Source organism: Hesperophylax consimilis, chromosome 10, assembly GCF_061612785.1.
Source record: "Hesperophylax consimilis isolate HC1 chromosome 10, BYU_Hcon_1.0, whole genome shotgun sequence".
In the NCBI taxonomy this organism is placed as follows: domain Eukaryota; kingdom Metazoa; phylum Arthropoda; class Insecta; order Trichoptera; family Limnephilidae; genus Hesperophylax; species Hesperophylax consimilis.
This window is the reverse complement of record NC_142845.1, coordinates 762,074-779,572: the sequence shown is the minus strand read 5'-3', so window position 1 is coordinate 779,572 and position 17,499 is coordinate 762,074. Positions and strand designations below refer to the sequence as shown.

The 17,499-nt window shown below is 40.7% G+C and overlaps 1 protein-coding gene across 1 annotated transcript; it reads left to right on the top strand.

Annotated features, from left to right (window-relative positions):
* Positions 1–2,502: 2,502 nt before the first annotated feature.
* Positions 2,503–3,258, top strand: LOC149420132 (uncharacterized). The gene has a single exon (XM_089636311.1). It carries the CDS (start codon positions 2,503–2,505, stop codon positions 3,256–3,258), a length of 756 nt encoding a protein of 251 aa, XP_089492437.1.
* Positions 3,259–17,499: the final 14,241 nt, after the last annotated feature.

Below are 17,499 nucleotides of genomic sequence, written 5' to 3'. Positions count from 1 at the left end.
TCATTATCAAGGCAACACCGATTTCGGAACAAATTTTATTTTTAACTAAAATGTTGGGTTATGCTTGAATGTCGAATCCGGGGGCCTACTCCGTATCTTTCGGGTTAACAAACCAGTAAGTTCGTGGTTTAACCTTTCCTTGCTGGTGCTGTCAACTGAGTGAACACTGTTTCTAATTAATAAAATATCTCACCACAGGGTTCAAATTTTTTAGTATTTCTCCGCAATATATTTAAGTATTACATTATTTTTTTATATATATTAACTCCACACAGGAGGCCCTGAAGAAAATAATTTCACTCAGGGCCTATGTCATCTTTGGGGATGCTCTGTGGAGGGTCTTTTTGTGGAGAGGAAGGAGTGAACATGGGTCTTGAAGAGTCCCATGTTGTAGGAGGGAGGAAACACAGAGTCCGGCAGTTCGTTCCACAGCCGAGCTGTTGAACTTAAGAACGAATCGTAGAAGCGACGCGTTCTCATGTGACAAATGTCAACCGTGTACAAATGTTGGGCGGGCATTTGGTGTGTATCCCGACTACGCACCTGTGCCGAAGGGATCAATGACGCTAGTTCCTCAGAGCATCTTCCATTGTAATACCGATAGAACAAGGACAGCATACCTACCTGACGCCTGTGCTCTAAAGATTGCAGTTCGATTGTTAAGATTGGGGAATCTATCAAACGGACCGCCCGTTTTTGCACAGAGTCAAGGGTTTTTTTCAGGTATTTAGGGGCTCCGGACCAGAGATGGCTGCCAAATTTGACAGTACAGCGCACTTGCGATTTGTACAGGGTCAGCAGTTATGTACTATTAAAGTATCTGCGGGCCCTGTACAGTACGCCCAGCTTCTGAGAGGCCAGCTTTACTCTGGCTTCGATGGAGCCCCCGTACCTGAGCTGGTCACTTAAAGTTACACCAAGCATATCAATGGAAGGCCTTTCGGAAGATTGCTTCCGTTGAAGGAGACTAGATTATCATTTGGATCCCTTTTAGACGTAATCAGACAGGATTGGGTCTTTGAAACATTAAATTCGACGAGATTATTTTTGCCCCAGGAGGAAATACTCTCGAGATAACCGTCCATTCTCTGCTTCAAAGCCCTCCGAGCCGTTGGGGTTTGTGTGCCCTTTGGGGGCTTGTCAAACAAAAAGCTATCATAAACTGTACTGTCATCCGCGTAGCAATGAATCGGTGCACATGTCAAAAGGTCATTGATGTGCAACAAAAACAAAGTCGGAGACAGAACCGATCCCTGTGGGACGCCAGCATTTATGGAGTGTAAGGAAGAGGTGAAACCGTCAGCAACCGCCTGAATCGACCTATCCCTTAAAAAGTCAGCAATCCACGTACACAGGGATGCGGGAAGTCCGTAAGAAGGCAATTTGTTGACAAGTCCTCGGTGCCAGACCCGGTCAAAGGCCTTGGATATGTCTAGTGCGACCGTTTAGGTAATTGCATTAGGTGCATATGCATTAGGTAATTACAATGTATAAATATTTACCGAGTGTATAACACTGGAGGACGTGGACCTTTTTAACACCGTAAGGGAAGAGTTAATACGGGTTTGTGACGTGGCTAAACCGTCGGCAGGAAAGTTTCCAAAGATACAGAGTAGGCCTCCTGACGTGTTGATTGACGAAAAAAATGATATCAAAGGCCAGTTGTTTCACAGAATTTGAACAGTTCATTAAGCCTCGGCATTCTAATTTTCTACCGATTTAAGTTTCTCGCTAACTCCTCAAGTCTTTAAGTTCCAAAAAATGTGATTTTCGAAGATAGTATCAATACATTTGTTTTGCCGAAACGTTAATTATTTAAAATTCTCTCGATAGAGACAAAAAACGAAAAATAAGCTCCGATAATTATTAAAAACACGTTTTTTCTGTTATTTAATATGTTATAGGCATGAAAAAATTCAGAATGTATGTTTAAATGCAACTAAATAATTTGTCGAGAGATTTTTGCTCTATTTCAAATAAGACATTCCAATCGTTTTAAATATTAGCGCGCTCTCTCTAACAAGTCCATTATGCAGGGTGACGCAGAGAGGACGGACGTTTTTGAGATGGGTAGTACTCTCCCCCTCCGTCTACGAGAGAGGTGGGGAGGGGGGATTGCCGCTTAACTCGTTAGTTCCTAGCATTGTTTTACCAGTTGTCGTCATGGAGCCGTGGACGGTGGAGCACCGCGTTTTCGCCTATGATTGTTTCGTCCGAAATAATGAGTCAGTCACAATCGTACAGCGTGAGTTTCGTCGCCACTTCAACATTCATCGGAATAGAGCTGTTCCCTCTCGAAACACCATCCTTAGTTGGGTTGAATCACTTCGCAGGCGTGGTGAACTGATCAACAAAAGACCAAGAGGAACTCTGCGAACAGTTCGAACTCCTGAAAATGTTGAACGCGTTCGACAAGCCTTTCTTCGCAGCCCGACTCGATCTGCCCAGAAACATGCTGCTGCACTTCGCCTCAGTGATCGTTCGGTAAGGCGAATTTCGCATATGAATCTCCGCTTTCACCCCTACAAATTGGCCACTGTGCAACAATTACAGCCCGGAGATTATGTACAACGAATGAACTTCGCACGTGAGATAGAAGCACTGATCGATCAAAATGAGAACCTCATTTTGTTCATGAGTGACGAAGCCCACTTTCGCCTAAACAACATGGTTAACAAGCAGAATTTCCGTTATTGGGCTAATGAAAATCCGCAACAGTTACACGAAAGACCGCTGCACAGCCCAAAAGTAACGGTTTGGTGCGCTGTATCGCAAACTTGCATCATTGGACCTTACTTCTTCGAAGACGGTAATGGTCGTGCTGTTACCGTGAACTCAGAGCGCTACGTCGAAATGATCACCAACTTCTTTTCCCCTGAATTACGACGGCGACATGTTACAATCCGACGTGTGTGGTTCCAGCAGGATGGGGCGACCGCCCACACAGCCAGAGCATCAATGGACGTTATTCGCCCTCTCTTCCCTGGTCGCCTTATTTCCAGGTTTGGCGATGTTCATTGGCCTCCTCGGTCCCCAGATTTATCCATATGCGACTTTTTCTTATGGGGACACCTCAAGGCTAGAGTATACAAGAACAAGACCCGAACTCTGGATGAATTGAAGGACGCAATTTGCGTGGAAGTCGCCCAAGTTGAGAGAGCGATGTTGGAGAGAGTCTGCGCAAACTTCCAAGAACGCCTCCAGCACTTCATCAACGATTTCGGCCACCACATGCCTGATGTGATTTTCCACACTTGACTGTCTCAAATGCTATTTCCTCGCAAACCTGATTCCATCAATAAATTTGTTTTTGAGTAAAAATTAAGTATTTTATGATTTTTTTAAAACCGTCCGTCCTCTCTGCCGCACCCTGTATAAGTCCATTTCAAACAATCGTCATTCAACGCTCAGACGGCATGCCTATTGGACCTGTGCTAGTATTTTCGGCATCTAAAATTACGTGATTTATTGTAAATAATATTTAATTTCAAATATTTAAATAACTTATTTTACGTGTATATAGCATTTATCGGTTAAATAATATTGGTTTTCAAAAATGGGAAATAAATAACAAACATAAATTGAATCTCCAAAGGCACACATGCCGCGATCAGGATGTTAGATTCTTGCTACTGAGGGCGGACTAGCCCATTTTGCATAGTCCCCGTATATTTATTATTACATTAATTTTAATGTATTATAAATAATATATTATTTTCTATTATGTTATTCCAAAAAATATTAGATATGGGCGTATACAAAGAGTTGACGGCCTTCCGGTGGGCGGAGCTAGAGACCGAACCGTTTTGTTTACGCGGCGCGTTGGCCAAAATATCGCACAGTGTGACATGGTTTGATTTCACACGGACAAATTTTAAAAATATAAAATTTCAAACGATAATAATAATTATCATTATTATTGGCATTATTTGTGTTTTGAAATTTGTGGTATCTACGTACAAAATATAATCATCTCATATAAGTAGCATGTAAGGGATCCTAAATAATTATAAATCACATATACTTTTTTTGTTATTATTTTTTTTCTTACTAGAGCAACCCCGATGAGTTAAAAAACTCATTGTAAGACGGGAGGAACTTACAATACATAGGTGGGAGTTAATAGTTACAATTTAACATTGGTATTTTGATATCAAAATTATAAGTTCCACTTACGAAACAGTACGAATAATAGAAAAATTTTATAATTTTTCAAATGAAACTTTTACATAAAAAATATTTTTTTCAATACAGTTATTTTACATCTCAGATTGTCGCCATGGATATCATGACTCCGCGATCACTGTACGAGTCGGTTTTGCGCTCGAGCCCACATACAATGTTATATTGAATGTAATTTTTTTCTATTTACAGAATAAGGAAATCCAATCCATTTTTTTTAAATAATATTAACCTTCTAAATACCTAATGTATTATATTTTAATAAGTATATTTTATTGTTACAGTTAGTTTTAGTGATAAAAATAATTTTTCTAGTCTCGTCAAAACCCACTTAATCGGTGGAGTGTCTGTGTAACATCACAAGTAACAAGGAGCTTACTTCTATTTTCGACAGGGTAAATTTAGTGACTAAATAACTGTTATTACTCAGAACCGATACGTTTTTTTTATTAATTAAATAAATCGCTTTTAATGACTAACACATTGTAAAATGTCGGCATCTCGTCACAATTGTTATTGAATGGTAGCAGTATGTAAAAATACAGCTATTTACGCAATATATTGAATATTTCCGTTTTGTTAACCACTCTGCTATTTTTGGATACTTTAAAGCACAAACTGCGACCGATTCATCAACGTCGTTCTATCTCCTTTTTGTTATGGTAAGATATATGTGATTTGAGAAGTATTCGAAAGAGGAAATACCGCGCTTTTTATTTGCACACAAACATGTATAAAAAAGTTCATCTTTGCATATTTTGTAGATTTCTGCCTAAATACTGCTAGTAATTATTATAATCCACGATTGAATAAATTGCACCGAGATCAGACAGTTTTGGAACCATCTGTGTATATGAGGTAAAATTCAGGAAACTTCAAAGAGATAATGTTTTAAAAATGTTCCTCAACATTTTTAAAGTTATTAGGGGATGTTAAAATGTTCGTCCGGAAGTCAGAAGTTATTACGTTGGGGATAAAATTGATGGCATCAAACGGGGTACTGTAAATAAGTACGGTACTGTAAAAAGAGGGAAGAAGACAGTGATCTGAATGAAAGAAAACTTTTTAGTAGGAGAGGGAATCTATTACTCTCATTCTGTTGCTCAAATTACTGAAAAAACAAAAGGGTGATGCGATAAAATTTTCATCTCAAAAATAGGGGAGGCTCTACACATTTTACTTGGAGAATAACTTATTTGAAAGAAAGACGACGCAAATGAATAGAGGTACCAACAGATGGCACAGATTGCTACAGTATTTGCTGGCCGTTGCGATTTGTTCTGAATACTTACACAACACATACGTTCATATTTTGGGTAGTCTAAAATAAACATTGAATACTCTGATGTGAGCGGTTTTTGGCATATCTAGTTTCTGCTTTTGACACTATAATGTCTGTATTCGGTGTGGTGATTTTTGAAAGAATATATTGATTTCTTGCAATAAATTTATAAATATTGATATTATTTATATTTGTTCACAAATAGGATAGGGGAGGCGGTGCGTACATGGTACCGACTCAATATCATCATACTGCTCAAATAGCTTTTCCCTTTTACCCTAATAACCTACGGCTCCTTTGAACGGACGAGGGCAGTGCGTATGTGCCTATTTGGAATAGTATAGGTATGTGACTATATGGAATGCACGCCTCTGAGCAGAAAGAAAAAATATTCATCCTATTTTGTTCACGATCGTTGATCAAACGTACTTTCACTAATTTTTGTGTAGGGTGCGCCTATCTGCTACGGATTTAAAAATTATATATCACCATAGTAACTCAAAATCGATATCTATATTTTTAGATAAAGAAATTTTATGTATATATTTAAATAACTTTTGTAAAATCAGTCTTCAGAGAAGTCAGTGCCAGTCTTAAGGCTGCTTAGCTTATCCTTCTATAATATTACCGTATCTCTCGCACCTTGCTGGCGGTTCCAATCAAATTGTTTGGAGTTTTACTTTAAAAGTGTTTAGTTTTGACCTCCGTGGCTGAGCGGTAAAGATTCTTGACTCTAGGCTTGCCGGCGGGAACTGATAATATAATTTAATCAATCCATACAACAATTTAAAACAAACATTTATAAAATATATGATCTTGTAACAGTTCTTTGATTGACCTTGTGTGACGGATCAGTAATATAACTTGAGGTGAGTTTATTATTTGTTTATTTATCTAACTAACCATCACCAGAGAGGACGGACCGCCAAACAACTCGGTCTTGGCACACTCTCCTTGCCTCATTCACATTCATACATCGTCTCGTACATACTATTCTATTATTCTTTTGACATGGCCCGACTTGAGTATCTGATTCACTTGATCGTGCCATGTCTTCCTCGGGTGTCCCTGACTTCTGCTACCATTTGCATTCGCATCAGATATTCTCCTTACACTCCTTTCTTCGCTCATTCGCTCTATATGCCCAAACCATCTAAGAGTCCCTTTCTTAATCTTACTCATTACGCTTACATCAGCCTTGCACTCTTTGCGGATCTCCACATTCTCACACAATCATACATGGAATCTCATTTCGTATGCTTTTTGTAGATCTACAAAGGCACAGAAAAGTTTCTGGTTTTTTTCCAGAAACTTCTCAAAAAGCACCTTGCACATCCCATATTTTATCCTTTGTTTCCTTTCTTATCCTTTCAATCAAAATTCTACCATGCAGCTTGCCAACTGAACTTAGCAGGCTAATAGCCCTATGATTCCCACATTCCATACGTGACCCTTTACCTTTGTATAATGGCATGATCACAGCCCTTCTCCAATCTAAAGGCGTGTAACCCTCATTTAAACATTGGTTAAAAAGATTTCACAACCATGTGAGAATTATACAGCAACCTCCTTTAAGATATTCAGCAGCAATATTGTCGAAACCGACATTTATTTATTAGCGAAAAAATCACGTAAAGTTATCGTCATGATTAAAAACGATTTTATATTATTTATTTATTTTTACATTAATATTAATTCTAACTTTTTTTATTTACATTTGATATTAGTTACCTAACAATGAACATCTTATTTGATGAGAAATAATTTTATAAATATTATAATGTGAAGTGTTACTTACGGGTAACATCATGAGCGTTACAACGGGTGTTGTTGATAAGCACGTCGGGTGTCGGAACCGTTCTTTGATAATATTTATGATGGATTAACTGCAATGGTTAGGTACCTGACTATGCATGCTTATCACTGTGATAGGACACCGCCATCTTATTAGTACTAATCCCTGCTAAATCCTTTGCAAGAAGTCCTGTAGTTCAGTTTTTACAGCAATAAAGATAGCGGTGGCTAGCTTGCATGTTGATTATTATCATATTTCAGTGCTGCCAGATGTATGGTTTTAATTTATTATGGTTTACACCTCCGTGGGTTTTTCAAAAAACTATGTCCAACCAGACGTGATTTTCACCGGTCACCAAATATTTGTACTTTTGAGCGAGAAACGAAAATTTTTTTAGCATAAGCCGCTCAATGAAAATCCAGAAATCACGAACGTGGTTCTTATTGTGTTTAATACTTAGAAAAATATGTTGTTTTTAATATTACTTAAAACAGGTTTCATAATATTCTTTACTATTTATTTTGGCTTTCACACATTAACGGGTATGAACTTTTAATAGTAGGCATTTAAAAATGTATAAAAATTGTAACCTGAATACAATAATAGTGGACGTTTTTCGTTTATAATAGATTTTTTCAAAATTGGTAACATTTAAAAATAAAACTAACTATTAAATTGACAAACTTATGAACAAATATTTTATAATGTTGTTATTATTAAGGGTAAACTTAAAATTATTCATAAACTACTCGTTCATAGATGGCGCTAATTTAAATTTAATTATTTAAAAAAAAACTGTTTTTTTTTATATTTATCAAAACATATTTCGATGAATTGTTTGTTTGAGCCCGCATATATTTAGATTAATTGTTTTTTTAGCCTGTACATAAACAATATGAATAAATATTTAAATCAATTAAAATTATTGTAGAAATCAATCACTTTGTGGTTATAACACTAAAAAATAAAACAATTATTTTGTTTAAAACCAAGATTTTTTATTGATTTAGCTCAAACATTATCAGGGTGCAAATTAATACTAAACGATAAATATAAAGTGTGTGCTTATATATAAAAAGACAGATGTAGAGGGAGACAACAAGATAAAGATATAACAAAACAGTGAGTTAAATAAATGAATATGAATACAAAGGAAATAAGGAAAAATCGACAGACCGTTATGTATACTAATACGTTAACATAATCTATTGGAAGAGACAAAGCATCAACTGACTCGGGGAACTGGGTTTATTGGAAGCAGACTTAAAATTGGACTACTGGATACTTCTAATTGATTATTTAGACTCTAAATTATTTAATCTGATACCATGCCCATTCTGATGTAGGAGATTAGCGCCGGTGCTATGGCAGAAATTATAATCCTTATCTCTCTGGTTTCAATCCTGGGATTGGTTTGCAGCAATTTCATCTAATCTCCTCTTCCATTCTTCCCTGTCTTGTGCGGATCTTTTGACTTCTGCATATGATGAGCAGCGGTCCACCAGCAGGTCCTCCAGGTACTCTCGGCGTGGGCGTCCCCTAGAGTTGGTCCCCTCGGTCATACCCTCCATTATGACATGCAAGAGGCCTTCTTGTCGTATAACATGGTCGATCCATCTTGCACGCCTTTCGGACAAGTTAATAATCCTTATCAATCAGGTAATTAGCGAATTCTGAATAGCCGATATTATTTAGGCAGGGAAGGTGTTCTTTTATCCTAATATTCTTACCGATATAAAAAGTTGAACAATTATTACAATTCAATTTGTAAATACCCGAATGACTCATTAGAATTGTATAAAAATCCAGTCTTACTTCAGATGGAAGGTTTTTTACACTTAAAGTGAAAAAATCATTGATGAATAAAATCCTCCGCCATTGGTAATTATGTAATTAAGATTATTATCATTGATTTTGTGAGATGGACTGGAGAATAATAATTGATTAATAGCTATTTGTGTTAGTTTTTTATTTAGGATTATATTTATGAAATCTGTATCATAACCATTATTGACAGCAAATTTTTTTAATTAATATTAATTATTTGGCGAAATTATTATTAGACATTGGTTACATTGGTATCGTGACCAAGCGATGGACCATTGAATGGAATTGAGTGTTTATGGGAAAATGGATGATTTGATGTGTTATGTATGATAATGTCAGTGTAGGACGGTGAGGCTGTTTGTAATTTAAAATTAAATTTTTATCCGTAAAATCTACACGTCACGTCAACGGAATGATTTGAACAGATGATTTTACCAAACGCATTTTTCCGAAATGCGTCAGTGCGCAATTTTTATTTTTATTTTTGAGATGCACACTTCTAAACGAACCCCACAATAATTCTACAAAAAATGTTAAATTAATTGGTTTTTACCTAAATTAATAGAAGTATAGAGAGATTAATAAGTATAGACGCAAAACAAAGTGAAATAGATGAAGTTCTGAAGGCGTATGTTGTACCATTGTCTTCACACCTGAATCAATGGGAATTCGGGCCGCCCTGTTAATACTATTGAATTCTCTTATAATACACGGAATTTCAGCTCAAACAGAAATACAATCTGTCTAGGTGGACATGCACTCGACAAGATTTCCCTGGTGCAGACCTGCTCGCATATAAGCCGTTTTTGGGTTAAGTACCTATTTACCTTGTTAATTTCATTTTCAACACTCTCGTATTTTTAGGAATAATTTATTCTGTTGTGTACATTCTACAAGAATAATGCCTCGGTAGTTTATCTTAAGGCGATGTACTACGTCTTGTAATATTTTAAATTGAGCCGCTATCAATAACAGCCCTTATATGGCAAATAAGGTTTAAATTCCCGCTTAACACCATCCGCCTGTTTTGATTTAAGCAAGAAAAAAACATGGCCAAAAAGTGCCTTTTATTTTATTTTGTGGATGTTCAGGCATAAATATTAAAAAAAATTTCGATCATTTTATAAATAACTTAATTTGCCACATTATACAATAAAATCATAACCGAAAATAGGTTCTTTAGTAGGAGATTTTGAACTTTAAAGACGTTTTCATAGGACTTATACATTATTTTCTTCTGGGCTTATAAAAAGACTTATCTAAAAAATACTCGATTATTTCAAAGGCCAATAAGTAGAAAGTACTTATCTGAAACATTTCTAGGCGACCAAATTTTCAAACCAAAAACACATGATTGTGCATTACTACGTATGGCATCGCCTTAAGATTTAATATTGAACGAATTGATTTGAATTAAATGATGCCACAAAGTGAATTTACAAATATTGAAGAAGTAAAATGATTTGTTCGCAATATGGGAAGCTATTTTAATTTTGAAGTAAACAAATATAGATACTCGTATATGAAGAGAGTTTATTAGATTGACCAGCACTTTCTTGGTGAGCCCCAGGTCCCTCACCACCAGGGTTGGAGTGCGCAGCTTGAAGAAGCCAAAATACGCCGTATTGTCAAATTTTCTAAAACAAAGTTATTTATACATTCAGTTCCTTACTAATAAACTATTTCAAACTTTACACAACTGATAACCAAATCCCCATATTAAGTTCTTAGTATGCCGGGGGAAATGTTAATCGCCAGCCGCACACCAGCTGTCACCATTTTCTTTATAATATAACCTATAACTTACTAAGGATTATGATAAAGTACGAAAGATATAGAGTAGATGGGAATATAGATTGAGTACGGTTGTGTAATTTTTTAAATTTTATTATTTATGAAACAAACAGTCATACATTTAGCATAAAAGTAATTATTCATATGTTCTAGACCAGTGGTCGGCAAACTTATTGGCCAATGAGCCAAATACGTACATTACAACGATTTTAAAAAAATCTGAAAGCCAAATCTGTTTTTTTAATTAAGTAAACCTTTATTATAATTTTAGACCTTCATTAAATTACGGGTACACTGAATAAAACTTGATTTCACAGTTAATAAAGGTTTATTCCTTGATAAACAGTAATACGAAAGTAAGGTATCCATAAATTTAAATCATGACAATGACTGACAAACACTTAATGCGAACAATGTCCTTGCATCTCCTTGGAAAATTTCAGTTAGTCAGGTTTGTCTGTTGTTGTTTTTAATTTTAGGCATGATTTCAGATTCTCATCAATAAGATGACTTCTCAGTTTACTCTTTATAAAGTTCATGATTGAAAAAGATTGTTCGCATTAATATGTAGCCAAATGAATATGTAACCAAAAAGGGAAAGAACAGCAAACGCGAGTTTTTTCAGCTGATCGTAAGAGTCAGGAATACTATTCCACACGTTGAAAATGATCATGTCGTCCTTCTCCAGGTCTTTCAAACAGACCACTTGTGTTGTGAACTAAGATCACATTTATTCTTCTTCAATATTTCCAAATCAATACAAAGACGTTGAAATTTAGAGCTCCATATTTCCTCCGATTTAAAAATCCTGCAATTGTATTTCAAAGTTACCAATGTGTCAATGCCAAAAGGAGAAAATTTCAACTCAGTTATCGTAGCATTAAGGGGATTTTTGACGAATGTTAAGGTCGCTCTGCTGTTTTTAAACTCCTGAAACCTGCTGATACCTGCTGCCCGTGCATATTTGTGCCAGAGCCGCACTCAAGAAGCCAAAGAGCCGCATGCGGCTCCGGAGCCGCACTTTGCCGACCACTGTTCTAGACCAATAAAGTTCCATTAAATTTATTTGTTGATTTAGTATTTGTACCTACACAATATCACAACACAAGCAACATTTTCCGCTTACTGTGGTGGTAGTAGGAGATTTTCGATTTTTTTTCAAGTATATATTTATAAATGACAAGGAAATATAAAAATAAATAAACATTATAAGGAATTACAAAATGTTTTAAAACAAATAAAGACAGTTAGTAGTACCTAATACAGTTTTCGCAAGATTATACTAAAAATAATAAAATAAACTACGATGATAGTATTATTTCAAATTATCATCCACGTATCAGATGGCCCCACGTTGGGCGCCATCTGATACGTGGGTACTTACATAATGATTCTCATCCAACCCAGTGGTCGGTGTAACGGACGTAGTTGACCATATTATTTAATATCATAAAAATTGTTTACTTTTATAAAATGTCCCTACTCCACGCCACTGGCAAAATCACCACTCCCCGCCACTGGTCATTTTGTCCAGTTTTCGGCCCAAGCGGCTTGAAAACTTTGTCTACGAACGGCATCGATACCGCGTCGCCGGCTTACCTGCCGCGTGGATCAATGTCCAGCATTTTTTCTATGTAAAATTTACATAGAAAAATCAATTTTTAAACATTGCAAATATGTATATTTTACTTGTTCATCCCCTCGGCGGTAGTCAAATAAACACTATTTTCGATATACTACCGCTGAGGAGATATTAAAAAAGCTGTTTTTCACCCATATGTAAACCCATTTTTGAACAATATTTTTTACCTTTTTTGCGTGTACAAAAATCCAGGAACCTCGTAGCATAGTGAATCTTATCTCTTTCTGAGCGCTATGTTACGGGGGACCTCGGAAAAATACTAACTTAACATGTTTTACAAATTTGATCGCTTGAGATCATTTTTACACATTTATTTTACAAACATTTCTTATTTTTTGTCGTATCTTGGCAAACAAAAAATCTAGTTGTCAAGATACACATTCTCATAACTACTATGCTTTTAAACTATGTAATTGTCATTCATGTAAGCGTTCAAAATCTTTTCTAACTCGCAAATTTAAGCGACCACTATCACCATTGCTGCCGACAAAATGAATATGCAACAGTTTGTCGGAGGCTATAAACTCATTGTTGGCGCGGGTACAACCCCCCACCACTTTTGGGCTCCTAGCCCAATGTCGGGCGCGAGTCAGGCTAATTAAATATAAGCAGCCACATAATTCAAAATAAATCAGTTCATCTTTACCACCAAAACCAAGCGTTTTATTATCTACAAGTGACTCCTGCCCAACATCTGCCTCACCTCGCCAAGTCTGCTGCTCCAAGATCTTCTGGTGTTACCTCTTCGAGACCAGCCGGCCCTCCTTTGGAAAACCGCCAACACCAGAAGCGAGCAGAGACGAAAGCACACCCAGTGCCCACCATTCACCAAGCCTGGGTGCGGGAGGCAGATTTCATCACCAATATCAACTACAATCATCATCATCGGCCGTAAAGGAGCATCTCATCGGTTGAAGACACGGTTTGGACCCGGCGCCTAAATCTACAGTCTTGTGCGGACTCCCGTCCAGTACAAGTGGTCCTTCGAGCCGGATTCTCACACGCCTTCAACCAGGATGTCTCCAACTTTACGGTCGAGCCGGATCCAAGACGATGGATCCTCAACACCATCTGCAGATGCCCTGGACGCTGGGTCTCAGGCCACGGCTGCGGTTCACGTCACGCCTGACGTAACCCCCATGCCCACGCCCAGCACTACTCCTGACATGGCACCACCTGCACATCATGACTCACCGCCCTCCACATCTCAAGAGGATGCGATGGAGTCATTGCGACAACAGCTTCGCAGTCAAACCGAGCACATTGAGAGACTTAAAGCAGCTCTTCAATCAGCTCCAACAGCAGCAGCCCCTGCCCCTCCTGGACCTTCGAAGCTCCTGGAGAGGTCACCACCATCATGGACGCAGCCCGGCCAATCGAGCCCGGTGCCTCTGGTGGACCAGAGGTACGAGGAACCAGCAGCAGCAGTGCCTGCCCGATCTGGACCCGTACTCCTGGAAGGGTATCCTGCCCAAGGAGGACCCTGGCGCTTCCAAGGGTACAGCCCTGGATGGGTGCAGCCCGGCCAACCGAGCCCGGTGCCTCTGGTGGACCAGAGGTACTCAGCAGCGGCGCAGCCAAGGCCAGCCGGTCCCCCGCCCTCGTCACCCTGGCCCAATGCAGGGTGGCCAAACATGATGCAGCCTGGACCCTCTGGCCCCGTACCGCCCGCCCCTCTGATAGAACAGAGGCAAGCCGTACCTGAAGTGCCAGCCGGACCTGTACCTCTGGTGGACCAGAGGTACGCATCACGAGCGCAGCAAGAGCCAGCAGGCCCTGCGCAACCAGCACCCTGGACCATTCAGGGATGCCCAGTACTGGTGCAGCCTGGACCTCATGGCCCTGTGCTGCCCGTACCTCTGCCCCACCCGGGGTACCCAGCGCCGACGCCAGGATCACCTGCCGGACTGCTGGAGCAGTGGGACGTGCCATGGACACAGCCTGGACCACCTGGACCCTCTGGACCATCTGGACCATCTGGACATGTGCCGCCCGTACCACTGCGCGAACAGGAGTATGGCGTGCCGGCACGGCCAGATGGCCCGCCCACAGCCAGTACCAGCTCCATGCCGAGATTCCCGCCCCAACCTACGGCGGATGAGACGGCCCAACATACCAGAGCCTGGGTTCAGCATGATGGCAGTCCCATGGCTCAGCTGGCCTCCGCCCTGACAGAAGCCATCAGAGCTTCAAGGGCTCAGGACAGCCCCCGTCCCACAATCGAGGACGATCCACGAATGGCGGCCCTTATTGCCAGACAATCTATGGCCAAGGACCTGCCTCCATTCTCTGGAGATCCACTGGAGTGGCCCACCTGGAGGGCACAGTTTAACCAGTCTACCTCCACATGTCGGATGACCTCCAGTGAAAACTTGATCCGCCTACAGCGGGCCCTCAAGGGGAAAGCCCGAGAAGCCGTCGGCCCCCTTCTGATGGACCCTGCTCAGGTTCCGGAGATCCTGGCAGTCCTGGAGCAGAGATTTGGAGGGACTACCTCACTCGCTGCTCTGATGCTGGACAAGGTGAAGAAGCTGCCCCACCTCACAATTGAGGCCTCTCTGGAGGACATCGCAGACTTCTCTGGCACAGTTCAGAACCTGGTGGCATCACTCCGCTCCCTCAACAATGATGGCTACCTGACGAATCCAGCGCTGCTCAGTGACATCGCGGGGAAGATGCCGCCCACCTTGCGGTTGGCGTGGCTGATGGAAGTGCGGCACTACGAGGCCTCCGCTACCATCTGCCAGTTTGCCGCCTTCCTGAAAACCGTCGCGAACGCCATCCCAAAGTCCGGTTTGGTTGACCCCGCGAGGTCCCGCCCACGCCGTGAACACACGCTCGCGACAACGGAACAGTTTTCGCGCAAAAACGGTGCTAAAAAACGTGATACCTGTGAAAGTTTCTTAAATATGTCTGCCGCGTCAGATAAGTTTTCGCGAAAAAACAATTCGAACAAAAGTGACACTTGTGACAACAGTTTAAACACGTCTGCCGCGTCAGAACGGTTTTTATCGCGGGAAAACAATGTTTACAACAACAATTCTAGTGAAAAACAACAGTTCGCGAAAAATAATCGAAAGCCCCAAATTTTGTCTGGTAATAATCGAATGCCCCAAATTTTGTCTGGTAATAATCGAGAAAATAATCGAAGCGGGGAAAAAGTGCAAAACAGTTACGATGAAGTTCGCGAGTTCGACAACCGCGCCGGGTGTGTTCAGTGCGGTGAAAATGGCCACCAACTTAGCGAATGTCGTACTTTCGCCGCGAAAGACATAAAAACCCGTTTTGTGACAGTTAAAAGTGCCGGATTGTGCCGAGTATGCCTCAATGGCAAACATTTTACCAAATTCTGCAAAGTTAGTGACTGGTGCGGAGTGGGGGAGTGCAGATACCCCCACCACCGACTTCTTCACAACCCGAACTATCGTGAAAATAACAATACAGTGGCAAACGTTCACAATATGTGACGCCACACCGAAAGTGCCGTGTTAAAAGTGGTGGGGGTCATATTGTCGGGCCCCAAGCGACAGATTAAAACCTTTGCGCTTCTGGACGAGGGCTCAACTGTCACCCTTATTGATGCCACCACAGCACAGAAAATCGGCACATCCGGACCTACCCGTGAGCTACGACTACACGGAGCAAAAAACATGTGCTCAACAGACTTGACGTCCCGCCGCGTGCCAATTACTCTACGCGGCGCCGGAATCTCTGATGAGTACGTCATCAAGGCCAACACCGTCCAGCAGCTCAGCCTTCCTGAACAGAGGGTCCACGGCCGCTACATCACCCCCACACTTCTCATCGGGCAAGACAATGTACACCTTATTGTCTCGAGGGAAGTGCGCGACGTTCGTGACTCTACGCGAATATTGTCACGGACGGCGTTGGGGTGGATCACCCATGGCGGAGGGCCCCCTGAACACGAAGCTGAGGCTACAACACTGGCCCTGCGCGAGGAGAGCCATAAAGACGACCTCATGAGTGATCTCATCAAACACAATTTTGCGATTGACTCATTGGGGATCACGTCCGCCTCTCGTGTAACTGCGCACATAGTACGTGCAAATCAGCTGATGGAAGATACAACCCATCAACTGACATCTGGCCGATGGGAAACCGGCCTTCTGTGGAAGGAGAATAATATCACACTGCCTGACAATCGGCAATGTGCATTAAAACGACTGTGGTCTCTGGAGAGAAAATTATCGAAGGAAAAGGACTTGGCAACCGCCTATGCAGCTAAAATCAACGGACTTATAACACAAGGCCACGCACGTGAACTTACGGATCGAGAGGTAGAAAAACCCTCTGCCCGCAAATGGTACCTACCGCATTTTGCCGTAGTGAACCAAAACAAACCAAACAAGATCCGTGTGGTGTTTGATGCTGCCAGCCGCTGCCGAGGGACCTCCCTCAATGATCAGTTGCTGACTGGGCCTGACCTGCTGACTTCATTGTTAGGAAACATACTCCGGTTTCGAGAGGGAAAAATAGCTCTCGCCGCCGACATCAAGGAGATGTTTTTACAAGTGAAAATCAAAAGTGAAGATCAACAGTCACAATTGTTTTTATGGAGACCAACACCTCAACAAGAACCACGTACTTACATGATGTCATCAATGATGTTTGGCGCTACCTGTTCACCAAGCAGCGCCCAGTACGTGCGAAACAAAGTGGCCCAGGAGAATTCTGCACTATTCCCTGCTGCCGCAGCCGCCATCCAAACAAAGTTTTATATGGATGACTATTTGGATGCGGTCGATACCAAAACTGAAGCGACAGCACTCATCACTACTGTTGCCAAAGTACTGTCAACTGGAGGATTCCACCTAACAAACTGGGCCTCTAACGACACTTCAGTGATGGCTACTATCCCGCTTATAGACCGAGCCAGGTCAGCCATCACCATAAACAGCGGAGAAGCAGATACCGAGAGAATCCTCGGACTTCTGTGGGATCCTGTCACAGATCGAT